The sequence below is a fragment of the Rana temporaria genome, chromosome 6, assembly GCF_905171775.1.
Source record: "Rana temporaria chromosome 6, aRanTem1.1, whole genome shotgun sequence".
Lineage (NCBI taxonomy): Eukaryota > Metazoa > Chordata > Amphibia > Anura > Ranidae > Rana > Rana temporaria.
In genome coordinates, this window is record NC_053494.1 from 27,921,975 (window position 1) to 27,947,700 (window position 25,726).

The 25,726-nt window shown below is 44.0% G+C and overlaps 1 protein-coding gene across 4 annotated transcripts in view; it reads left to right on the forward strand.

Annotated features, from left to right (window-relative positions):
- The window catches only part of ARHGAP17 (Rho GTPase activating protein 17), a 157,609-nt gene that overhangs the window by 121,495 nt on the left and 10,388 nt on the right, over positions 1 to 25,726 (forward strand). For 2 of the 4 annotated variants that reach the window (XM_040356517.1, XM_040356516.1), the window contains exons 10-20: positions 2,389 to 2,516; positions 3,997 to 4,108; positions 5,534 to 5,615; positions 8,294 to 8,374; positions 9,834 to 9,947; positions 13,245 to 13,336; positions 15,339 to 15,498; positions 18,979 to 19,203; positions 19,294 to 19,442; positions 23,720 to 24,319; positions 25,577 to 25,600. In XM_040356517.1, coding sequence (XP_040212451.1) covers positions 2,389 to 2,516; positions 3,997 to 4,108; positions 5,534 to 5,615; positions 8,294 to 8,374; positions 9,834 to 9,947; positions 13,245 to 13,336; positions 15,339 to 15,498; positions 18,979 to 19,203; positions 19,294 to 19,442; positions 23,720 to 24,319; positions 25,577 to 25,599 — 1,766 coding nt within the window. In that variant the 3' untranslated portion in view covers position 25,600. The remainder of the gene's footprint in view (positions 1 to 2,388; positions 2,517 to 3,996; positions 4,109 to 5,533; positions 5,616 to 8,293; positions 8,375 to 9,833; positions 9,948 to 13,244; positions 13,337 to 15,338; positions 15,499 to 18,978; positions 19,204 to 19,293; positions 19,443 to 23,719; positions 24,320 to 25,576; positions 25,601 to 25,726) is intronic. The other 2 variants (XM_040356518.1, XM_040356515.1) reach the window with 1 other exon arrangement.

The window sequence follows — 25,726 nt, forward strand, 5'->3', positions numbered from 1 at the left end:
GCTGGACCCTGCCGCCCTTTCCTCATCTCAGCAGAGAGGAGGACAGGACTTTGCGCCTCCATCTGCAACACCACCTTGTCTCCACCTTCCTGGTCTCAGCATTCAGCACACTCTGGAAGCTAACTCCTGCAGACCTTGCACTTTCTGCTTCCCAGCTCCGCCCCTAGCTTCTTCCCTGCAGCAGCACAAGGTAAGGGGGGGGGGGGGGGGTGACTGTGATGTAAAGAAGGATGGGGGGATGCTGGACTCCTGATGGGGGAGGGGGAATAGATGCTAGGGGCGAAGCGGGGAAGCAGAAAGTGTAAGGTCTGGAGGAGGACCAGAGTATGGCATGAGTCGCCTTCCTCTGGACATCTAGTTCTATATATACAACCAGCCTTTTGAGGGCAACCAGAATTGCTGATTCGGCTCGTGTTTAGTTTGGCAACCCTGTGTAAAGGTTCATGAAAGAATCGTTTTTTCTTCTCCAACAGGACGGGTCAACTTTCATGTGGCATTTCCTGACAGAGCTGACATTTTTTCTCTTGGATGCTATACAAATAAATATGAGTACATACCAAATGCTGCACTATTATAACTCTTTACAAGTGAAAATACAGATTCTTACAAATGCTCATTCTGGACCTGTCCTGTTTAAAGTGGACCTTACCGTAAAATGCAAGATGCCCTTGTAATGTCTGAGGCCCCTCCTGTTGAAAATGTCACTACCTCTTAGTACAGTGGTTCTCAACCTTTCATGTGCCGTGACCCCTTGATAAAATTTCCCAAGTTGTGGGGACCCCTAACAGTAAAATTATTTTCGTAGCGTGGGTTGTCAGCACCCAAGGCAAGTAATTTGCGCCCCTAACCCACGGACATTTAGTGCTTCCTGAGTCCCCTCCATTTGTACAGTAATACAACCCCTTATGGTACATTTTAGGATGTACCACTCTTTGTAGTTCTCCTTTCTTTTCCTTTTATCTCTTTCTATCCTAATTTTTTATTTATTTTTTCCCCATCCCTCTCTCAAGCCATCTTCCTTTTTTCTTTTTGTTCCTCCCCCTCTATTCTTCTCCCTTCCATGTATTCTCTATTTTTATTCTTTCTCTTCTTCCTTGGTGGGGGAGAATGGAATGAGTGGCAGTGCTTGCAGGGAGTTGGGATGAGTGGCAATGCTGGGGGGAGTTCTGATCAGCTATTGATCAAGGTCATCTGCTGATCTGAGAACTGTACTGGGGACTTTTGATGGGAACTATAGTCACAGGTAGTGTTACTTACTGTGTCTCTGACTTTGTGGTGTCTCGTAGCAGTGACACCTCTACCAAAATAAGGAGATAGGGTCTCCTCCAGCCCCTCCCACTTCACATTCCTCACCAGTAAGGATGAGCTCCAGCGTGTTCGCATAGTACACGTGCAGAGCCCGCCAGGAAGTCGGCATGGCTCTGCGCTAATCACAGCCAGAGAGACATTGTCCCGATGCTCGGCTGCAGGGATCGTGAAATGTCTCCCTGGCTGTTATTAGCGCAGCGACGTGCCGACTTCCTGGCGGGCTCTGCACGTGTACTATGCGAACACGCCAGAGCTCATCCTTACTCGCCAGTCAGCTGACCTCTAGTCTCTGCCCCCCAGCCATGCTGCAAACTCAATGGGCGACCGCAAAAAGGCTGGGAGTGCGGTGCTTCAGGAACAGCCAAGGATTTGGTGACCCCTGGCAAATCATCATTCGACCCCTGAGGGCGGTCCTGACCCCCAGGTTGAGAACCACTGTCTTAGTAGGTGTAAAAGGTGCCTGTAAAGAAAAGGAGTGTGATTTTATACTTCACATACTGTGTCTTCTGCCTGCGGGACCTTGGCGAAAATGACATCGCACTCCTACCAGAGAGATCCTGGGGGAATATAGAGCAGCCCAAATCTTAGAGAGAAGCCTCTCTAGCAATGAATTTTCTTGCACTGCCTTCCACCGGTAGACTCTCCAGAAGCACAGCAATGTCGCCCCCAGTGATGCAGAAGACGGGGGTCATATAAATGTAAATCTATCCCTTTTTTTTTTTTGCACATACTAAACTAGTGACATTTACAGGGATTTTATTAGCAGATCTTGCATTTAACTGCTGACCTGACAGACCACAGCAACATGTGCATAATAGCATAGGAACTTTATGGTGCTGAATTCCAGAACGCTGTGGTAGAAGCAATATTGTTGGCACAGATAAACCCATGTGGGTGGCTGTATTCCCAAGGCAGTCTAGGGTTTTAGCAAACTAACTCTGGGCCGATTTTTGGTTCAGGGCATTTTTCTGTCTGATATTGCCAATTCTGTTTTTACCCCAACTCTTTGCTTTTTTTTGTTTTTTTTGTTTCTTTTGGCTGTTAAAATGTTTCCTTATCATGTGGTCCCTCTTGTTTCAGACAAGTGGACGGAGAAGCCAGCATTTGGGACGGCTTTAGAAGAACACTTGAAGCGCAGCTCACGGGAGATCGCACTTCCCATTGAAGCCTGTGTGATGATGCTGCTTGAAACAGGGATGAAGGAGGAGGTAGACAATTCCTGACGTATCTTATCACAGCATTCCCTTCACTGAACATCAGTCTGACACATTGCTGATTGCTGCATGGGAAATTGTAATTGGCAGTTTATCTGCCTGTAGACATTAGATGGCGATTGAGTCATTCCAAATAATGGTTGTTATATAAATATACACTATAGCTTCAGCTGCGTGTCCACATTTATTTAGAAGGCAGACAACCCTAGAGCAAGTCTTATGGGGGAAATATTGTCAATACCAGGGGGAAATCTCAGCCAATAAATTAGTCACCTGATGGTGCCAGCAGTAGTCACATACTGCCTGCAGACATGCAATCATTTCTGATGTATCTTGTAAGCTCATCAGTTGAATGATGATCTAGACCAGGGGTCTTGAATTTGGAATTAAATTTGTAGAGGACCAGTCAATAAAACGTTTGCCAAAGGTCTGAAGCTCATGTTTGTACTATAACACATCCCTGTACATCCGTGTCTTTAGCCTACCCTTCACATCATAGCCCCCGGTATCCTCAGCTCCCCCTTGCTTCACAACCCCCCTTATCATAGTTTCCCCCCTTTAAATCAGTGTCCATAGTCCCCCTTTACATCACAGCCCCCTCTTTAAAGCGGTTATCCTTCGAATTACAGCACCCCTTTGCATCTCGGTGCCCCTTGCATCATACTGGCACACCACATCCGAGTGCCCCTTTCATCGTACTGGCCCTCCATATCAGAGTGCCCCTTTCATCGTACTGGCCCTCCACATCAGAGTGCCCCTTTCATCGTACTGGCCCTCCACATCAGAGTGCCCCTTTCATCGTACTGGCCCTCCACATCAGAGTGCCCCTTTCATCGTACTGGCCCTCCACATCAGAGTGCCCCTTTCATCGTACTGGCCCTCCACATCAGAGTGCCCCTTTCATCGTATATAAGCCTCCCCTGCCCCGTCCTACTTTTGGGAGGGTAGAGGTACTTCTCAACTGTATTGGCTCTCCCTAGTCTCCTGCCTAGCCACTGCTGTCATCCTTACAGCAGGGCAGGATGTGGGAGGAGCTGCAGATCAGGACAGAGGGCGGGAGCCGCCCAACTTACTCATGTAATAAAGCGGGTGATTACCCCAATATGAAAAGACTGCCGCTCTTCCCCCCCTCATATGAAAAGCACCTCCTGCCTCCTCCTGCTGTGAGGATGACAGTAGTGGACGAGCTGAAGACATGCTCATAAGTTGAGGCCATGGTCCGCTATTTTAGTGATCCCTGATCTAGACATTTAACGGTTGAATTATTTAAAATCTGGTAATGACGATGAAAAGAGTACAGAGATCAGACTCACTCAGCACTTGGTTGTTGTCCACCAATCACTCTTATGCCGTGTTCCAGAGCAATAAGATAACCACTCCTCTGGTGATACCAAGATGTAGCTGGGTGCTACAATAGAACATTGGTAAGCAATTACTAAAATAATCTTTATCATCACATTTATTTCTGTGACAGGGATTGTTCAGGATTGCGGCTGGAGCCTCCAAGCTAAAGAAGCTGAAAGCAGCTCTGGACTGTTCCACCTCCCAGCTAGAGGAGTTTTATTCGGACCCACATGCTGTAGCAGGTGAGCTGGGCAATCACATTTTACAATTGGCAAGGGGGTGGCTGGCGAGTCCTCTTTTGATATGGCACCTCATACCAATTCAAATGGGTAAGAGAAGGGGGGGGGGTGGTATTATACCGATGCCAATCATACAATCGGAACCCATAGATTCTTTAAAAAGAAGACAAAAATGTATTTGTACAAATAATTATTAAGCATCGAAGGTAACAAAAACAGAGTACATATGTATTTTAAAAATACACAAAAACAAATACAAACTGAATTATCCCAACATGTTTCACCAAAACATTGGCTTCTTCAGGGAAATAGTGTCAATTCAGTGTAATAATGAAATTCTACAAAGAAAATTAATAAAATGCAGACATAAAGATGCTATGGGTCCCATCATTGTCCAGCCATAGTTATGTGATCCTGGGGGGGTATCTCTATGGCTGGACAATGATGGGACCCGTAGCATCTATTTTATTAATTTACCTGTTTTTCCTTTGTAGAATTTCATTATTACACCGAATTGACACAAAATCGCGTGATTTTGCGGCCACGATTTCAGGTAATGCCAGTCTATAGAGCTGAATTCGCATTGCACACGGATCAAACTCGCACAGGACCCTTTTTTAACGCAGCTTATGCCGCGTACACATGATCATTTTTCGGCATGTAAAAAAACGACGTTTTTCAGCATCTAGAAAAAATGTTGTTTTTTTCCAACTTCATCATTAAAACGACGTTGCCCACACACGGTCGTTTAAAAAAAAAATGCTCTAGCAAAGCGTGGTGACGTACAACGTGTACGACGGCGCTATAAAGGGGAAGTTCCATGCGGATGACTCCACCCTTTGGGCTGCTTTAGCTGATTTCGTGTTAGTAAAAGACAATTCACGCTTTTCTGTCTGTTACAGCGTGATGAATGTGCTTACTCCATTATGAACGGTAGTTTTACCAGAACGAGCGCTCCCGTCTCATAACTTGCTTCTGAGCATGCGCAGGTTTTTCACGTCGTTTTAGCCCACACACGATCATTTTTTACAACCCGAAAAATTACATTGTTTAAAACGTTGTTAAAAAAATGCAGCAAGTTCGAATTTTTTGTCATTTTTCAGAAGCCGAAAAATGATGTGAAGCCCACACACGATCGTTTTAAATGGCATTTTTAAAAAACTTTGTTTTTTACAAGCCGAAAAATGATCGTGTGTACGCGGCATCAGATTCGCAACGCATTGATGTGAACGGCACTCATGGAAAACTATGTTAGTAAAATGACTTGCGAATTTGAGCAATCGCAACGGATCAAATTTGCAATAGAATTTGCAGCAGTGTGAACCGGTCCTAAAGCGCACCCCTAGAAAAATAAAATTGTTGTATGCATCATGACTGTATAGTAATTGTTGACCTTTTAACTAGCCTGTATTTTTTTTTTTTCTAAAGGTGCCTTAAAGTCTTATCTGCGTGAGTTGCCGGAACCCCTGATGACCTTCAGCTTGTATGATGAATGGACTGCTGCTGGGAAGTAAGAGCAGCCTGAATGATTGAACTCCAAGCCTAGCAGTGCACACAAAGTAGCAAGTCTTACACTCAAATTCCATTTAATCTAGTTGGAATTTAGACATTTGCTTTCCTTTTTTCTTTTTTCTTTTTTTTTGCTACTGTGGTAGAAGAGGTTACTTCAAGAATACATTAAAAAATGTATTTGACATCTGACTTTAGTTGTACAAACTAGACAATTTGCAATCAGCAAGATCTCTCCCTCGGCTCACAATGGAGCATATTTATTTAAAGCGGAGGTTCACCCAAAAGTGAACCTACGCTTTTCGGAACCATGCCCCCCCTCCGGTGTCACATTTGGCACCTTTCAGGGGGGAGGGGGTGCAGATACCTGTATAAAACAGGTATTTGCACCAGTTCCGGGTAGGGGTGCATCGAAATGGAAATTTCAGAACCGAAACGAAACCGAAATAATAATAAAAAAAAATTACTTTCCCCCCCCCCCCCATTTCAATTTTTTTAAATAATTGTATGCATTACATGAGGCAGATTATTGATGGGCACACTAGCGGCAATTGATGGGCACACTGGCGGCAATCGATGGGGCAAACTGGCAATAATTGATGGTTACAGTGGCTGCGTTTGATGGGCACAGTGGCTGCATGTGATGGCACAGTGAGGCTGCAATTAATTTTTTTTTTGGTAGTCAGAGAAGACTACCAAAAAAAACATCAATTGCAGCCTCACTGTGCCACTGTGAAAAAATGCAGATAATTTTTTTTTTTTTTTTTTTTATCTGCCATTTTTTCATTAAAGTGCTGGTCAGTCACCTCAGTCAGTCTGGCGGCCGCAAATGCACGTGTATAAGAACTGCGCCCCCCTCCTAGACTAAATGGTACCGCCCACGGAGGGTGGTCATTATCGGCGATTTTAAATGTGTTTCGGCTTGTCCCTAAAATTGCTATTTTCGGTGCATCCCCACTTCCGGGTATAGACTCCCGCGGGAGTCCCACCCCTTCGCGTCACCCCCCGTTGTGTTCTGGGAAACGCACGGCTCCCAGAACACAGCGAGGACGGCGCAGCGCGACTTGCGCATACGCAGTAGGGAAATGGGCAGTGAAGCCGCATCGCTTCACTTCCCGATTCCCTCACCGAGGATGACGGCTAGGGGAACCCGAGAGCCGAGCGGTAGCTCGACTTAGGCTGCCGACGTCACGGGCGACCTGGACAGGTAAGTGTCCATTTTTTTTAAAAGTCAGCAGCTGCAATATTTGTAGCTGCTGGCTGTTAAAAAAAATAAATAAAAAAATTGCGGTGAACCTCTGCTTTAAACAGTTATAAAAAGTCATTGATCTTGTCTGTCATAGCTACCATATTCTGCTGGAGGTTAGCATACTAAAGCAGAACTCGAAACAAAATTATCACGCTGGGAAAAAAAGGCCCAATAAAGGATTTAAAAACTGCATTTGCTCCAGTATTCCAGGGATTTCCCCCTCAGTACTTTTTTTTCCATTGGATGTCCTCAGTCTGGTGACTAGCATTATTTAACCCACTTCGTCTGAACCCAGGTTGTCCTGGACCATCCCGGCCCTTGCCTGGACAGTGAAAAGAAAAGCAGCATAGCGATGAGCTCATCTCTCTGTCACTCTGATCTCCTTTTCCTATAAGCACGCTTCTTATCAGCATATGAACCGATTGGCTCCTTGTGCTGGTTACTTTCTCTAACTCTGCAACTCTGCTGTACATAGATTCCAAAACGTTGATATCAAGTAAAATTCAGGTATTTAAACTGCTTGCATTTAAATAATACAATTAAAGTGATAGTAAAGCCAAATATTAACCATTCCTAAAATTGTTCCCTCTCCTCCTACCGATCTTCCATACTTTTTTTTTTTTTTTCTGGTTACATGATTCTGCAGCTATGGCTTTCCTGTGTGGGCATTCCCTCCTCTCCCCTGCAGCAGCTGCTCATAGACGCAGGGGACCCAAAAGCTGCAGGATTATGTGACAGAACAGATTTAAAATAGATAGATACACACATCATTTTTATACAGGGTATGCAGTATAGGTAGGGGAAGGGAACATTTTGTTAGGCTTTTCTTCCACTTTATTAATGCATTAATGATTACAGAGTTACATTAAAACAAAACAAAAAAAGTGCTGGATTTAAATCAAAAATTGATACCTGCCAAGAACTGAGCAGTCACATGACCTCTGATCGCTCAGTTCTCGGTCTTTAGTGAGCAGAGAGCCATGACTGTCAGTCACCAGCTCTCTGCTCTACCCCTCCAGCGCTAACTGGAGCCTCTGGTCTGTGGAGGGGGCGGGAGCGGCTCACTTGCGTCCTCAACAGCGTGCTGATTGGCTTAATCGGCTGCCAATCAGGCACCTGGGTAGATCCTGACATTTGTTGTCGGGATCCCTGCAGAGCCTGGACCACCTCTCTGACTTTAACAGACAGCAGGCTAAGGGCACTCCTGTGACCCCGAGGAAAGGTATGGTCAAAAGAGCTTTGGCCATATTTCTCCCTTAATTTGTGTATTTTGTATCTGCCCAGAAATCGCCTGTCAGTATTGTTATTAATAATATCAAGAGTCCATATTCTTTAGGCTCATCCTATATAAACCAACACCTATGTGATGAATAAATGTGGAATAAATAGAGGAATATTGATGACCCAACATTCTGTGTGTCTTTCTGCAGTGTGCCGGACCAGAACACCAAACTGCAGAGCCTGTGGGTTGTGTGCCAGAAATTACCGAAACCCAACTATGAAAACTTCAGGTGGGAATCTTTGCTGTTCTTTAGGTTCCAACATCAGAACTCCTTTCTAGGAGAGTAAACTTGGTATAAAGTAAACTTCTGGGTGAGTCTTAAATGTTTTGTGCTGGCGAGGCTGCTGCTGAATCTGTCCCTGTGGAGCCATACAAGAACCTGCAGGTAATTCAGCACCATGATTTGTGGTAATCTGGGTCGTTTGGAGGTTAAAGTGCAACCCCAGCCAACATTTTTGTAGTTCTGGGTAATGTATGGAAAGATTTGAACCCGTGGCAGGTTTTTATTGCGGTCTGAGGATTTGTCAAGGAGATTTTCCCCTCGCCTCCTGTTTTAGTGACCGTATTGTAATTAGGAAAGGAAGACTGGAACATGGAGAAAACAGACAACAATAAAAACTGACAGTGTTTCTGCAGCCAGAATCCTAAATAGGTCTGGTACAAGTGATCAGATTACCTTTATCCTAGAGTCCTTGCACTGGCTACCAGCTTTCCTCTTGCTCACCTATAAGGCTCTTCATGGCTTGGCACCCCATAATCTGTCTGAACTTTTATCAACTAAGGCCGGTCGGTCAGACATGGTTTGAATCTTGGCCGGGTCAGCAGGAACCAGCCGAGATTCGAACCGTTAATGGTCAGGCTGAATGTACCAAGTTAATCGATCAACTTGGGTACAACCAGCCTGCCGGATTCTCTTGTGAATAAATGTAATTGTGTGTGTGTGTGTGTGTGTGTGTGTGTATAGATCTCTCTCTCTCTCTCTCTCTCTCTCTCTCTCTCTCTCTCTCTCATTTCTCTTTCTTCTCTTCTTCTCTTCTTCTCTTCTTCTCTTTTCTCTTTCTCTTCTTCTCTCTTCTCTTTCTTTTCTTCTCTTTCTTTCTCTTTCTCTCTCTCTCTCTCTCTCTCTCTCTCTCTCTCTCATTTCTCTTCTTCTCTTCTTCTCTTCCTCTCTTCTCTTCTCTTCTCTTCTCTTTCTCTTCTTCTCTCTTCTCTTTCTCTTCTTCTCTCTTCTCTTTCTCTTCTTCTCTCTTCTCTTTCTCCTCTTCTCTTTCTCTTTCTCCTCTTCTCTTTCTCTTCTTCTCTCTTCTCTTTCTCTTCTTCTCTCTTCTCTTTCTCTTCTTCTCTCTTCTCTTTCTCTTCTTCTCTCTTCTCTTTCTCTTCTTCTCTCTTCTCTTCTTGCTTTAGCCTGTGTAGTTCTTCTTTCTTTGTACAGTGCTTTAAAAAGCTACCTTTTTTAAGGCGCTATATAAAATAAAATGTATTATTCTGATTCGTGTGGCCTTACCCTGCTATACAACAAAAAGGTGTTTTTAATGTCTGTGTTTTAGTTGAAGATTCCCTTAACTCTATCCCGGTGGTCACAAATATCACCTGGGCAATGGGGCCAGCACTACTATAAACAGATGTTCCAGACTTTATTTTGGGGGGTCATTTTAGATGACAGTCTTTTTATTTATTTTTCTCTTTAGGTATCTGGTGAAATTCTTGGCTAAGCTCAGTCACTACAGCGATGTGAACAAGATGACTCCCAGCAATATAGCCATTGTGCTGGGTCCTAACTTGCTGTGGGCGAAGCATGAAGGGTGAGTACTGTGTGCTTCTAGCTCCAAGATAGAGTTCCTGCTATATAATTCCTTTTTGTGCTAAAGGTTACCTCTCAGCTTTTTACCATTGGCACAATAGCCCATAGTTGAGAACTGGGTCAGGCAGTTTGGCTTAGAAAAAAAAAACAACGTTTGATTCCGGCTCCATCTAGGGCTGGAAGTGAAGAACTGCATTGGAAAGGCTTGTTCAGATCAGCCCCATTGGACTGCGTTACTCAATACATAAGCAATGTAATTTGTGCTGCATTGGTGTGCGCTGAAAAAAGTAGGACAGGCTACATTTTACATGTTGTGATGCACTACACCGCATTACTAATCGCTAAATGAAATGTCATTTTGTGACAATTTAATTAAAGTGATTAACCACTTAAGCCCCGGACCATTTTGTTGCTAATGGACCAGGCCACTTTTTGCGATTCGGCACTGCGTCGCTTTGACTGACAATTGCGCGGTCGTGCGACGTGGCTCCCAAACAAAATTGACTTTTTTTCCCCACAAATAGAGCTTTCTTTTGGTGGTATTTGATCACCTCTGCGGTTTTTATGTTTTGCGCTATAAACAAAAATAGAGCGACAATTTTAAAAAAAACAATATTTTTTACTTTTTGCTATAATTAATATCCCCAAAAAATATATAATTTTTTTTCCCCCTCAGTTTAGTCCAATACGTATTCTTCTACATATTTTTGGTATAAAGAAATATCGCAATAAGCGTTTATTGATTGGTTTGTGCAAAAGTTATAGCGTCTACAAAATAGGGGATTGTTTTATGGCATTTTTATTTTTACTAGTAATGGCGGCGATCAGCGATTTTTATTGTGACTGCGACATTATGGCAGACACATTGGACACTTTTGACATTATTTTGGGACCATTGTCATTTTTACAGCTATAAAAATGCACTGGTTACTGTGAAAATGTCACTGACAGTGAAGGGTTAAGTGTTTCCTAGGGGATGATTACTACTGTGTTGGGGCGTGGCTTGGCGTGTGATGTCACTGATCGTCGTTCCCTATGACAGGGAACAGACGATCAGTGACACTCACACTAGGAAGAACGGGGAAAGGTTTGTTTACCTATGGAGATTTTTTGGTACTGTAGTTTGACGCCATTTCACGTGTGCAATTTTTAAGGTAAGTCAAGACATGTTAGGTTTCTATTTACTCGGCGTAACATCATCTTTTACATTGTAAAAAAAAAAGTGCTAACTATTGTGTTTTTTCTTTTTTTTTTTATTAAAGTGTTTTTTTTTTCCAAAAAAATTGCATGCGCAAATACCGTATGACATAAAAAATTGCAACGATCTGCATTTTATTCCCTTAGTATGTTTAGAGGGTTATATGTAATTTTTTAGAAAAAAAATACAGATTTTAAACTTTATACATTTTTGTGTACATTATTGAAATATAAAAATAAAATGCAGGATTTTTAAAAAATAGATACTTGGTGTGTCTTTATACATGCCTGGAGTTCAGCTCTAAGACATTTTGTGTTAGCGATGCAAAGACTGGTTTGGGAGGGAGGAAGAGTTCCTTATTAAAGGGAGTGTAGTGGCGGCAGGAGTGGAATGTATGCCGCTGTGGTTTGGGTGTCGGTTTGCTGTTTCCAGGCTTGTGGTTTTCCATCTTGCCTCGTCTACTCACTCCCTCTAATCTTCCGCAGGCCGCACTATTGCTCTGTGTATCGGCTTACCCACATCTGTTACCATACATATAATTTGTGTGTTCCCCTCACTGCGTAATATTTCTCTGCAAAAGATTCCCACCAACTTCTTTTTTTTTTTTTTTTTTTATGGCCCTGTGAAGTTTTGTGTGTATAGTTTGCCTTGATTTGGTGGAGTGCTTTCCCGACCACTGGTGTCATTTCATCTTTCAGTGACTTTTTTGAGGTTTCATTGCATCTCCCCAATTACATAATAAAATCTCCGGTAGATTTACCCTTTGTTTTCTCACTGGCAAAATAGTACTCTTGTCATTTTAGAATTCTGTTTTATCATAAAGACTGTTTTAACCTTTTCGCGCCTAAGGGTAAAACAAATCTAAATGCCTAAGCCCAATTTTGCAAATTCGACATGTGTCATCACAACTACTTTGTGCCATTATACCTTGTTTTTCAGGACAAATTTGGCTTTCATTTGGGGGTAAATGATGATGGATATCGCCTGATTTTTTTTTTTTTCTTTTCTTTTTTTTTTTTTCTTTTTTATTATTGTTCTCCAAATAAAAAATGGGCCAAAATAGTGAAGAAAAAAAATTGGCTATATTTCTTGCAACTATCATAACGTACCACCAAAGAACAACCCAAATTTTTTTTTTTAATCCCATCTAAAACACATTGTCCCGGATTCACATACATCGGCGCATATTTATGCGGGCGTAGCGCCTCTAATATACGCTACGCTGACGCAGCGCACAGAGGCAAGCACTGGATTCACAAAGCACTTGCTCCCACTCGCTCTTAAAGATACGCTGGGTTTCCTTGGCGTAAGCCAGCGTAGGTGGAAGTGGGCATGAGCCATGCTAATGAGGCGTGACCCCATGCAAATGATGGGGGCAAGCGCCATAGAAGTACTTAAAATGTCCCGTTGCCGCATCCCAGTGCGCATGCTCAGAATCACGTCGGAACTACTCCCTAAGATATGCCTGATCACTGCCTACGACGTGAACATAACCTACGCCTAGTCATATTCACGTACTACGTAAACGACAAAAGATACGACGGCTTGCGTTCCCTGGTCCATACCTTTTACATGGGTTGCGCCTCCTATATGGGGAATAACTTTACGCTGGACGTACGACTTGCGCAAACCGCTTATATTATGCGCCGGGCGCAAGTACGTTCGTGAATCGGCGTATCTCCCTCATTTGCATATGTGCATAGGAAATCAATGAGAGCGGCAAATGCGCCCAGCGTAAATATGCGCCCACGTCGGTTGTAGGAAGCCTATTTTTAGGCGTATCTCAGATTGTGGGCACGGCGCACAGATACGACGGTGCATAGTTATACTTACGCGGCGTATCTCGAGATACATCGGCGTAAGTGCTTTGTGAATCCGGGCCATTGACACTAATTTATTAAAAAGAAAAAAAGTCCTTTCCAAAAAATACTGACATTGACCTTTGACCTTGACCCAAACACTAACTCTGGCATTGGCCTAAATCACACCTTGATTAAATATTCAAATAAGTGCAGGCTTGTTTATCATCAGCCAAAAGTAGAACAAAATTAAAAAGACGGCAGATGGTTAAAAATATATTTTTTCTTTCCTTCTTTGCAGAACACTGGCAGAAATAGCAGCTGCCACTTCAGTCCATGTGGTGACAATCATTGAGCCCATCATACAACATGCAGACTGGTTCTTTCCTGAAGGTAAGGCAATGGACATCTGCTGATGTTAAGCATAAAGACAAACTGGGTATATAGGGGGTTATTTACTAAAGGCAAAGTGCACTTTGAAGTGCAGTCACTGTAGATCCGAGTGGGACATGCAAGAAACATAAAAAACAGCATTTTAGCTGGCACATGATTGGATGAAAAAAAACAGCAGAGCTTCCCCTCATTTCAGATCTACCCCTCAGATTTACAGCGACTGCACTTCCAAGTGCACTTTCAGTGCAATTTCAAGTGCACTTTGCACTTGTATTTTGCACTTGTAGTGCAAAGTGGATTTGCCTTTCGTAAATAACCCCCATAGTGTGCTTACACATAAGTAGCTAGGTTGTAACAGATTTTTTATTTTATTTTTAAAAAAATGTATTTGTAAAACAGGGACAAGGCCGCGCGGGCCGACAAGCATAGAACACAGTTATACACACAGTGCATAGAATCACACATCAACAGAACACATCACATTAGAAACATTGGTACCCTCCCCTCTGGAGCCCCCCACGGGCCGCCAAGGTTGTAACAGATTTTATAATATATTTACAATGATGTTTAATGAAGTTATCTACTAACATATCAAAGTTGTATAAATGCCTTACACCTTATTTTCGATGTGGTTGTGGGTTCCTTTGAATTTGTGACCGCATGAAGAACGGCACTTCTAACTCACTGACTCTTTAAATATACCCAGCCATGCAATGCAGGTCTGAAAACAACCTTTAAACCAGGGGTGTCCAAACTTTTGACTTTCCTGTACCCCATTGGAAGAAGAGGAATGGTCTTGGGCCACAAATAAAATACATAAAATAAAATTGTAAAGGGTGGGAGATTTTTTTTTTTTTTTTTGGGGGGGGGGGGGGGGTTAAAACTTCTAAAAGTCCAGTAAAGACACGGTCAAGTTTTTTTTCTTCGGTGGAATGTGTTCTCTAAGTGTAAATGCATTTTTACAAACAATTCTCACAATAATGTAATTTTTAGGTAAATTTACGACTTTGCGATGGGCCGCAGGTTGCACGCCCCTGATTTAATCCTTCCCATTTAAAGGATAAGTTCACCTTTTATAACATGTGACACCCATATTAACCCCCTGCTAGCTATTAACAGTGTTCTGTGAATGGAAAACTACAAGGTCTGGCAGCCTTTATGCCTCTCGGCTTGTAGTTTTTAAAGAACTACCACGGTCCTGTTGTAATTCATTCTCTCTTCCTGATTGTATCTGCTTACCCGTACGGGATGTACACATGCACACAGATACACTGACAGATCTGCAGGAGAGGTGCCGATCGCTGGTTCAATGCATTTAGAGGCTCCAGAAACAAATAATCACTTTTTTTTACCTGCAAAGGTGCATTTGTTTAATTTTTTGTTGAAAGGTGAACTTATCCTTTAAAGCGGAGTTCTACCCAAAAATGGAATTTCTGCTTTTTGGAATCCACCCCCCCCTTCGGTGTCACATTTGGCACCTTTCAGGGGGGAGAAGTGAGCAGATACCTGTGTAATCCAGGTATTTGCTCCCACTTCCGGGCATATGTCCATAGGACCTACGCCACGTCCGGCGCCTACTCCATCCCCCCACTGTCTTCTGGGAAACACACAGGTCCCAGAAGATAGCAGGGACCAGTGAGATCGCGCAGCGTGACTCGTGCGCGTGCAGTAGGAAACCAGGAAGTGAAGTCTTGCGGCTTCACTTCCCTTACTGAAGATGGCGGCGCCTCCACCCAAGAGCCGAGGGACAGATCGGCTTTGGGTGCCGACATCGTGGGCACTGTCCGTATATTAAGTCAGCAGCCGCAGTATTTGTAGCTGCTGGCTTAATTTATTTTTTCGGCAGCTCCCCGCTTTAAGTTGGCTATATAGGTGTTCTGCCTTACAGAATCAAAGCTGCAGGCACAAAGTTCTCTTTATGGTTACAAATTCATTCTTTGACTGATCAGTTTGCGGTTTAGCTGCCGCCCATTACATCATCTGTTGGCTTTTTGACTTTCAGAGGTGGACTTCAATGTATCTGGCGCCTTTGTCCCAGCCGCTCCAACTTTTCACAATAACGTGTCCAGCGGAAATGACATGCCATACGAGTTTGGCCTTTTTGACAACAAGAAGAGGCCGTTCAGCATGGCCATTGCAGAGGACCTCCTAAAAAAGGACAGGTGAGTTGAACAGAAACCAAAGTTTTTTTTTTAAGCATTTGGGCTTAAAATGAAACCTGTCTGTATATTTAAGCTGCCATTACTGACTTTGTTTTGGAGTTGCAAATTCTAGGGCAGTGCCTAGATCTGGAACCATTCTTTGTGTATTGAGTTGCAGCTACTAGATCTGCTGTATAGCTATTTGATTAACAACCAAGAGTACCTAGTGAATAGCCATGTGGGGGGTTATATAGAAGTTGTAATGTGTATTCTTACCGGAAGAACGGTAAGCCACAGCAGGGTACTCGCAAGAGATGCTTAAAAAAGAAGTATGGGAATATTATTTTTTGGGGGGGGTGGATATAATGCTTACCTAGGTGGATGCAGCATCGGTCCCCTGGCGGTTTTAAGGCCCCTTTCAGACGGTCCGTTATTACAATTCCGTTAACGGACTTGTAATACATCCCTATGGGATCGCGTCCGTTAGTGGATGGAGCATCCGCTAGCGTCCGCGTCAGTCGGGATCCGGTTTTCGGACGGAACAAAACCCTATTTTTCTTCCGGCGGAACGGAACTGATGCAGACGGACAGACGGTCCATCTGCATCCGGTTCCCCATAGGGCAGAGCGGAGCTGAGACAGGGCGGTCCCTGCACTGTGTGCGGGGACCGCCCTATCCGCCGACAGCTCAGCGGGGATCCCCACTGAGCCGACGGAGACACACGGAGCGGACCCAGAAACGGTCCGCTCCGTGTGAAAGAGCCCTTAGGCCGAGAACCGCACAAACACTGCTGATCGCTCTGTTTTTAGAACTCTCTGCGCAGCTCTCTGCTCTGACCCCCGGCATGCACTAGGCTGTGGAGGGACGGGGGTGGCAGGCTCAGGCTCTTAGTGGATCACCGAGAGGCTGAGCCGTGTGCCGGCCCAGGCATGTGGGTAGATCCCGACTATATGCTCGCGATCTTTCCTGAGATCTGGACTGACTCTGTGAGGTCAGACGACAGCAGGCTTTCTGCTGAGAACGGTTCACAGGAGTGGAGAAGGAACTGCACTCCTGTTCAATCCATAGGAGAAGGAAAGTGGAACCTTGGATTACGAGCATAATCCGTTCCAGGAGAATGCTTGTAATCCAAAGACCTCGTATATCAATTCGGGTTTCCCCATAGAAATCAATGGAAACAAAGATAATTTGTTCCGCATTGACTTCTATGGCATGCAATATCGCATGTGGCCAGAGGTGGGGGGCGCTGGAAAACCCCATAAATACTCGGGGACAGCTCGGCTCGAGAACGGAGTGTTTACGAGTGATTCTGAGTATTTCTGAACAGCTCCAAACCATTCCTAGTGTCACCGGCGCCCCCGCACCTCTGGCCAAATGCGGTACTGCACACCCCATTGATATCTGCTCGTTTTGAGAGACAACACTCGCAATCCGAGTCAGGATTTTTTTTTTTTAACCACTTAAGGACCTGCTCATGTATATATACGTCCTGTTTTTAAAGATGGATATCTCGGTAAAGGCAGCAACTGCTGCCACAACCGAGGTATCCATCTTTAGCATGAGCGGTCCTTTAAACGATAATGGCAGTCTCCGCGGCGGATTCGCCGCGAGAACGCCGTTATCGTCGGCGGGAGAGGGGCCTCCTGCCGCTTACCAGAACAGTCGGTAGCGGCGGAGGCAATCGGGTCCTTGGGCCTGCTGTGTGGGGATGCGAGTGAGGGCAAGATGGCCCCCACCCGTCCCCATAGCCTAGCAGGGCGGAAGTCACGTCAAAACGTCAGTCCCGCCCATGCGTCTTAAAGGCACATTTTTCAAATGACAAAAGTTCCATTTTTTTTTTTTTTTATTTAAGTCTAAATATGAGATCTGAGGTCTTTTTGAACCCAGATCTCATATTAAGAGGACCTGTAATGCTTTTTTCTATTACAAGGGATGTTTACATTTCTTGTAATAGGAATAAAAGTGATCACATTTTTTATTTTATTTTTTTCAGTGTAATAAATAAAAATAAATAAGAAAACAAAAACTTTTTTTTTAAAGCGCCCCGTCCCGACGAGCTCGGGCGCAGAAGCGAACGCATACGTGAGTAGCACCCGCATATGAAAACGGTGTTCAAACTACACAAGTGAGGTATTACCGGGATCGTTAGAGCGAGAGCAATAATTATAGCCCTAGACCTCCTCTGTAGCTCAAAAGATGCAACCTATAGATTTTTTTAAACACCGCCTATCGAGATTTTTAAGGGTAAAAGTTTGACACCATGCCACGAGCGGGCGCAATTTTTAAGCGTGACATGTTGGGTATCATTTTACTCGGCGTAACATTATCTTTCACAATATATAAAAAAATTGGACCAAATTTATTGTCTTATTTTTTAATTTAAAAAAGTGAATTTTTTCCAAAGAAAGTGCGCTTGTACGACCGCTGCGCAAATAGGGTGTGACAAAAAGTATTGCAATGACCGCTATTTTATTCTCTAGGGTGTTAGGGGAAAAAATATATAATATTTGGGGGTTTTAAGTAATTTTCTAGCAAAAAAAAAAACATTTTTTTAGTCTTGCAAACACCAAATCTGAAAAACACCTAAGGTCCTTAAAGCGGAGGTTCACCCTAAAAAACATCTATGTACCATCCCATCCAGCATACTTGTGTCAGCTACAGTATGCTTTTTTTTTTTTTTGCGCTGTATTTACTGTTTAATCCTTCAGTTTCTTTTCAGACTCCCGCGGGGAGTAGGCGTTCCTATGAAGAGGGGAACATGATTGACGTCCGGCTATGGTGCGTCACGCGTTCCGAAAATAGCCTGACTAGGTCTCGGCTCTTCATGGCACTATACGGCGCCTGCGCATGGACTAGGAGCTGACTGCACAGGCGCCGTATACAGCCGAGTCCTATTTCGGCTATTTTCGGAACGCGTGGCGCGCCATAGCCGGACGTCAATCATGTTCCCCTCTTCATAGGAACGCCTACTTCCCGCCGGAGTCTGAAAAGAAACTGAGGAATTAAACGGTAAATATGGCGCAAAAAAAAAAGCATACTGTAGCTGACGCAAGTATGCTGGACGGGATGGTAAATAATTCTTTTAGGGTGAACCTCCGCTTTAAGTGGTTAAAGTTGCTCGTCTTTCAGAACGCTCGTTAAGCGCATTACTTGTAAACCAAGGTTCCACTGTACAGCCAAATGAGCTTTTTCTGTACTTCACCTCTAAGATTCAGTCTTCTTTTGCAGCAGACAGCCCCTATAAACACTCTGCGAAATGCTCATCATTGCAGTTTTTCAATGTTTTGGGAACTGTAATCATTTATCAACTGTTACTTTTTCTCAAGTTTTTCCAGGACATTCAGCAATAAACCATGAGCATAGTCTGCAGCAGTTCCTGACATGTGAAAAAATGTGAATGCACATCAGTAGATTTCTAATGCGTATAGCTCTGCACACATGTGGCCATAGCTGGGTTCTGTTCAGGTGGTGTAATCAATGTCTCATTCTGTCATACTTCAGTCTTGGCCTCAAAGTTTTGGAGTTCCCATTTAATGCGAGGAGAGGAGGAACGTTAAACCGAAAACACGCTTCCCCTGCTTTTCATCCGCCGCTACCACCCAATGATGGCGGGACGCAGGCAGAGCCAGCTGGGACCCCAACAGATGTTACCGCTGCTAACAGTTATCCTGCACAGCCAGCAGTCCCTGCAGAGCCCGTGTCAGCTTTTGGACAAGAAGAGGCCAGGTAAGGTCAAGCAATGTGCATTACAAGAAGGATCCGTCATTCATCTCTTACTATATCTGATCAAAAATATTATTCCAATGTCGTCCACAGCACAAACAAGACCAAAGAAATTCCTACGGCAACCACACCCCCATCTCTGCGGAACGGATCTCTCGCATCTGCTGCAGGCAACACAAACCAGTTAGTGGTTGGTCCTGCGCAAGGTGCTGCTAACCCAAGTCCTCACTCCTCCAGGCGAGGTTAGTAGCTTATCATGAACAAATAGAATTTCGCAGAACGGGCTTTGGACTGGGGTAGGAAGTGCATATTTGAGCATTTGGGATGGTGCGTCTGATTCAAAGATGAGATGCCTACCATAGGTGTGCCTGGGCACACCCTAATCCCCCCCCACGTGTGCTAGTATTGTCGCTCTATGTGCTGGCAGTAAGATGGGAAAGATCTCCCTCTTGCTGGTTATGCCATAAGAGAAGTGTTTACGCTCTTCTTTCACTGTGCTGGAAGGGAGATCAATGTGCCCCGGGTCATATATATGTAGAGACACACCTGTTTGAGCTTTAGGCAATAGACTGCACACACCTATGATGCCTACCTTGTCTGCGTGTTATAAATTCCTGGTTTCAGTCGGTGGAACAATACAGAATACATCCAGTGATGATGAGAGATTGCCCCAGTGATTTATGGTGGTAAAATTAGAAGAGCTGAATACGTATGTATGTAATAAATGGGCTACATCACGCTGTTTCTACCCTTAAAGTGGATGTAAACCCAATTTTTTTTTTAGGTCACAATGTAGAGTATAAGGCCCCGTACACACGTCCGAGGAACTCGACGGGCAAAACACATCGTTTTGCCCGTCGAGTTCCTTGTGAAGCCGCCGAGGATCTCGGCGAGCCGAAATTTCCCATTGAACAACGAGGAAATAGAGAAATGTTCTGTATTTCCTCGCCGAGGTCCTCGTCGGCTTCCTCGGCCGAAAGTGTACACACGGCCGGGTTTCTCGGCAGAATTCTGCCGAGAAACTCGGTCGTGTGTACGGGGCCTGAGATTTCCTATCATCTGTGCCCTGTCTTGCCACACAGAGTTAATCCAGCTCTGAGCAATCCTCTTTTATTGTTCAGTGAAAATTAACAGACTTCCAGATAAAACCCTGTCTAAATAAAAAGTCCTTTCCTCTCTCCTTGCTTTGAGTGACAGGTTATTTACATATCTAGCTTGGACATGTTTATCATATGTTATGTTTATTATAATATGAGGTGATCCACAGTTCATTGTATATTACCAGGATGTGTTATGTGGGGGAGGGGTGGATTTCTCACTTTTTATACTGGATCACCTCATATTATGATTAGCATAACATATGATAAACATGTCCAAGCTAGATATGTAAATAACCTGTCACTCAAAGCAAGGAGAGAGGAAAGGACTTTTTATTTAGACAGGGTTTTATCTGGAAGTCTGTTATTTTCACTGAACAATAAAAGAGGATTGCTCAGAGCTGGATTAACTCTGTGTGGCAAGACTGGGCACAGATAATAGGAAATATTATACTCTACATTGTGACATCAAAAAAATAATTAAAACATTTTGGGTTTACATCCACTTTGGGGCAGATCCACATACATCTGCGTGGGCGCAGCGTATGTGAGATACGCTACGCCGCTGTAACTTACTTTGCTATTCTTTGAATCCTGAAAGAATTTGCGCCGTAAGTTACGGCGGTGTAGTGTATCTCTTGCGGCGTAAGGGCGCGGAATTCAAATGCGGTGAGTAGGGGGCGTGTTTCATTTAAATGAAGCGCGTCCCCGCGCCGAACGAACTGCGCATGCCCCGTCCGTCAAAACTCCCAGGGTGCATTGCTCCAAATGACGTCGCAAGGACGTCATTGTTTTCAACGTGAACTTAAATGGCGTCCAGCCCCATTCACGGACGACTTACGCAAACAACGTAAAATTTTTAAAATTATACGCGGGAACGACGGCCATACTTAACATTGAGTACGCCACCAGATAGCAGCTTTAACTATACGCCGGAAAAAGCCGAACGGAAATGACGTAAACAAATGCGACGGGCGCTCGTACGTTCGTGGATCGTCGGAAATAGCTAATTTGCATACTCGACGCGAATTATGACGGGAACGCCACCTAGCGGATGCCGAAAAATTGCATCTAAGATCCGAAGGCGTACTAAGACGTACACCTGTCGGATCTAACCCAGATGCCGTCGCATCTTGTTTTGAGGATTCAAAACAAAGATATGACGCTGGAATTTTGAAATTACGCCGGCGTATCAATAGATATGCCGGCGTACTTTCTTTGTGGATCTGCCCCTTTAACTTTAAACAAAATAAATTGCCATTGCTGAGCTTTTCTTCTGAAAAATGCTAGTTTCCTGGCTGCCAAGCTGGCTCTCTTGCTTCATTACTGACCCACTGACATGGGACAAGTGTGCATAATAATATTATTATTATTTGATTTTCCTGATCTTTACTCAAACAGTGACATTAAAATGAATAAAAGCAGTTGGTCTGCATTAGAAGGAGGCCAGCAATGCAAATTTCTTTCTTTCTTTCATTACATGTATGTACTTCCTCCCAAGAGTCAGTGGGGTAGGTTGTAGCCCAGATAAAAGGAAAAAAATGTCGCCCTATTGCAGGAAAAACCCCAAATGTAAAAACAGTTCTGTTTTTAGGACCTAAAAGAGTGTGGCTTGTTTATCGCTACCTCATCTGAGGTGTCGAGAATTAAAGTGATTGTAAATCCTAATGCCTCGTACACACGGCCGGACTTTCCGAGGGGGAAAAAAAGTCCGACCGTGTGTAGCCTCCATCTGACTATATTTTGTCAGAAGTCCGACGGACCTTAGGCCTCGTACACACAATGAAAACGGTCCGCGAACACCACCAGATACTCCTCTATCTTTCTGTCGGAACTCACTGCGGACTTTTGCACGGTCAAAAGTCAGACCGTGTGTTCGAGGCATTACACATACCTGGTGAAGTGACTAGCCTCAGGTGATACACAGAGATGAAACATAAATAAATAAATAAAGAGGACCTGTCCTGATTATTTCTATGACAAGGGATATTTATAGTCCTTGTAATAGGAATAAAAGCGATCCACAAAATGAAAGGAACAGTGAAAAAATAAAAAGTAAAACAGCTTGTGTGCCGAAGCGAACGCGTATACGTAAGTCGCACCCACATATTTAAACAGTGTTCACACCATACATGTGAGGTATCGATGCGATCATTAGAATGAGAGCAATAATTCTAGCACAAGAACCCCTCCATAACTCTAAACAGGTAATCTGTAAAAACAATTAAATTGTCGACCTTGGAAGCTTTTTTAAGTACCGTCATTTGTTGCCATTCCACAAGCGTGCACAATTTTAAAGCATGACATATTGGGTATCCATTTACTCAACGTAACATCATCATCTTTCACACTATACAAAAAAATGGACTAACTTTACTGTTTTTTTATTAAACATTAAAGTGTATTTTTTCCCCAAAAAAATGTGTTTGAAAGACCACTGAGCAAATACAGTGTCAAATAAAGTATTGCAATGTCCGCCATTTTATTCTCTCGGGTCTCTGGTAAAAAAATATATATAATGTTTGGGGTGTCTAAGTAATTTTGTAGCAAAAAATACAGATTTTCACTTGTAAAAAATAAATGTCAGAAAAAGGCCTGGGGGCAGATCCACAAGGATTACGCCGGCGTATCTACTGATATGCCGGCGTAATTTTAAATTTCCCGCGTCGTATCTTTGTTTTGTATCCACAAAACAAGATATGACGGCATCTGGGATCGATCCGACAGGCGTACGTCTTAGTACGCCGTCGGATCTAAGCTGCAATTTTTCGGCGGCCGCTAGGTGGCATTCCCGTCAAATTCCGTGTCGAGTATGCAAATTAGCTAGTTACGGCGATCCACGAACGTACTTCGGCCCGGCGCTTTTTTTTACGTTGTTTTCATTCGGCTTTTTCCGGCGTATAGTTAAAGGTGTTGTTCTGAGGTGTACTCAATGTTAAGTATGGCCGTCCTTCCCGCCTAGAAATTTGAAATTTTTACGTCGTTTGCGTAAGTCGTTCGCGAATAGGAATTTGCAGAGAATGACGTCACCGTCGTAAGCATTGGCTTGTTCCGGTTAAATTTCGAGCATGCGCACTGGGATACCCCCAGGGACGGCGCATGCGCAGTTAAAAAAAAAACCCGTTGTTTACGTCGGGTCACAACGTATTTACATAAAACACGCCCCCATTACATCCATTTGAATTCCGTGCCCTTACGCCGCAAGAGATACACTACGCCGCTGTAACTTACGGCGCGAATTCGTTGAGGATTCGAAACAAAAAAAAGTAAGTTACAGCGGCGTAGTGTATCTTAGATACGCTACGCCCGGCGCAATAATGCGCCGTTGTACGTGGATCTACCCCCTGGTCTTCAAGTGGCTAAATAAGTCAGAAAGTTGATTATCAGCTTTGTAATTTGGTATTGTATTGTTTCTCTTGCAGTTACTAAGAAACCTGCCCCAGCTCCTCCAAAGCCAGTAATCCCCCATCCTATACAACCTGGAAATCAGAATGTGCCTATTACAGCTAATACCCCTCCTTCCATCTCGCCCAAACCCTCTAGCCATGGCCATAGTGCCTCTCCGCCAAACAACAGCACCAGTAATCAAAGCAGCACAGCAGCTCCCATTTCACACTCACATGGCACCTTACCACGCAGGCATTCGGGTAGCCAGCCTTTCATACAGGCACCGAATCATCCTCCCCCACAGCCACCCACACAGCCAGCACCTCAACCCAAGCCCACGGTTCAGTCCACCATGTCATCCACAGAGTCCGCCACAGAGCAATCCTCCAGCCCCTCACACTCCCCAACACCACCTGATACTCCTCCTCCCATTTCAGATCACCCAGCTTCCCAGGGAATCCTGCCAGAAGCCACCCAGACCCACCCCTTCCCCCAGCAAAACTCTGGCACCCTTCCTCGACCGCGTCCTGTCCCCAAACCACGTATCCGACCAACTGTCCCCCCTCCTCCCCAGCCCCCAACATCTCAATCGCCTGGAGAAATACAATCACCATCCACTTCCAAGATCATCACTGGTAAGTACAGTAGAGTCTTCAGCATTGAACATGTATATATAATGTAATGCAACTCAGAAAAATACAGCACCCAAAGGTTTCATACCTAGGATCCAGAAGTTTGAAGATCGAGGGGGGCTTCTAAGGTTTCCTCCACTAATTCACTGATAGAGTAAATTATTTCATGAGAAAACTATACCAGCAGCTGGAGTGTATGGTGCAGTTATCAGCAGAGTCTTCCTCCGCTATGTTTACCATTCTCATTGACAGTAAAAGAAAATCCCAAATTTTGGGTTGTCCCCAGAAAAGTGATAGAGGGGAAATCTTCCAATGGTGACCTGGGGGTCCCCAAGGAAGTTTCCTTATTTGCAGGGATTTCCTCTAACTTCCTGTTTTGCATTGGACAGGAAGTGAGGGGAAATCTCCGCAATGGGACACAGATGGAGAAAAACAAGAAATCTGACAGGGGTTATATCCCTCCCTTACTCTATCCAAAATGAAAAAAAGTATTCTGCCTATAGTTGTACTTTAATTTATACATAGTCAATTTTTTTTTTTTTTTTATACTAGTTTTTAGGAATAAAGTAATATGTGCTTTTTTTTTTTTTTTTAAGACTTTTTAGTTTAGCTCATTGGAAAAAAAAGACACATAGGTCCTTGGTGTTCGTCCTTTTAAAATGTCAAATTACAGGACAATTAACACCTATCAATCCTGTTGCTGGGCACAGCCTCCCAGTTAGTGAGCAGACTTTAGTCCATCCCTAATTGGTCTATTGTTATCAGTACATCCCATTTTAAAAGACTTTGATGTGGGAAAGGAAGGCAGTCACACTCATTGACACCTTCACTGTCCATCTCTGCGTTGTGGAAAGCATCCTGGTAGGACACTGCAATAGTGTTATAAATATTGTAAAATTGGTTCCACTTGATATCACTAATGGAAAAGTTACTTACCGCATCTTGTTAATTGTTTAACCATCCTTTTCCTCAAAGCAGTGTGAATTTCCTAAGCTCCCACTTACGTAAACTTGTGGTGTTGCATACAAAATGGCCGTTTTCCTCCAAACATAATGGCTTACGCCTGCAGACCAGATGCTGTTGCACCTCTGCCCTAAATCATAAGTGGAATATATCCTCAGTCCACGCTGGCTATCACTGGCTGTTTTTGCTCTCAGCATGACACTAAACCCAAAATCAGGGAAGGGGTGGTGGGGTTGGCGGTGAGCTGCGTGGTGGGCAACGCTTGCTAATAGTTTTTGTCTGTGGTGCCTCCAACAGGTTGCGAAAGTTACCGGTATTAAGGTTTGTACACTGCTGACACTGCCTGCACCGCCTCTGTGTTTGTGTTGACCGCTTGGCCGATTCTTGATTTTCATTTCACTCCATCCCACTCTCAACCATATTGTCCATACCCCCCCACCACCACCA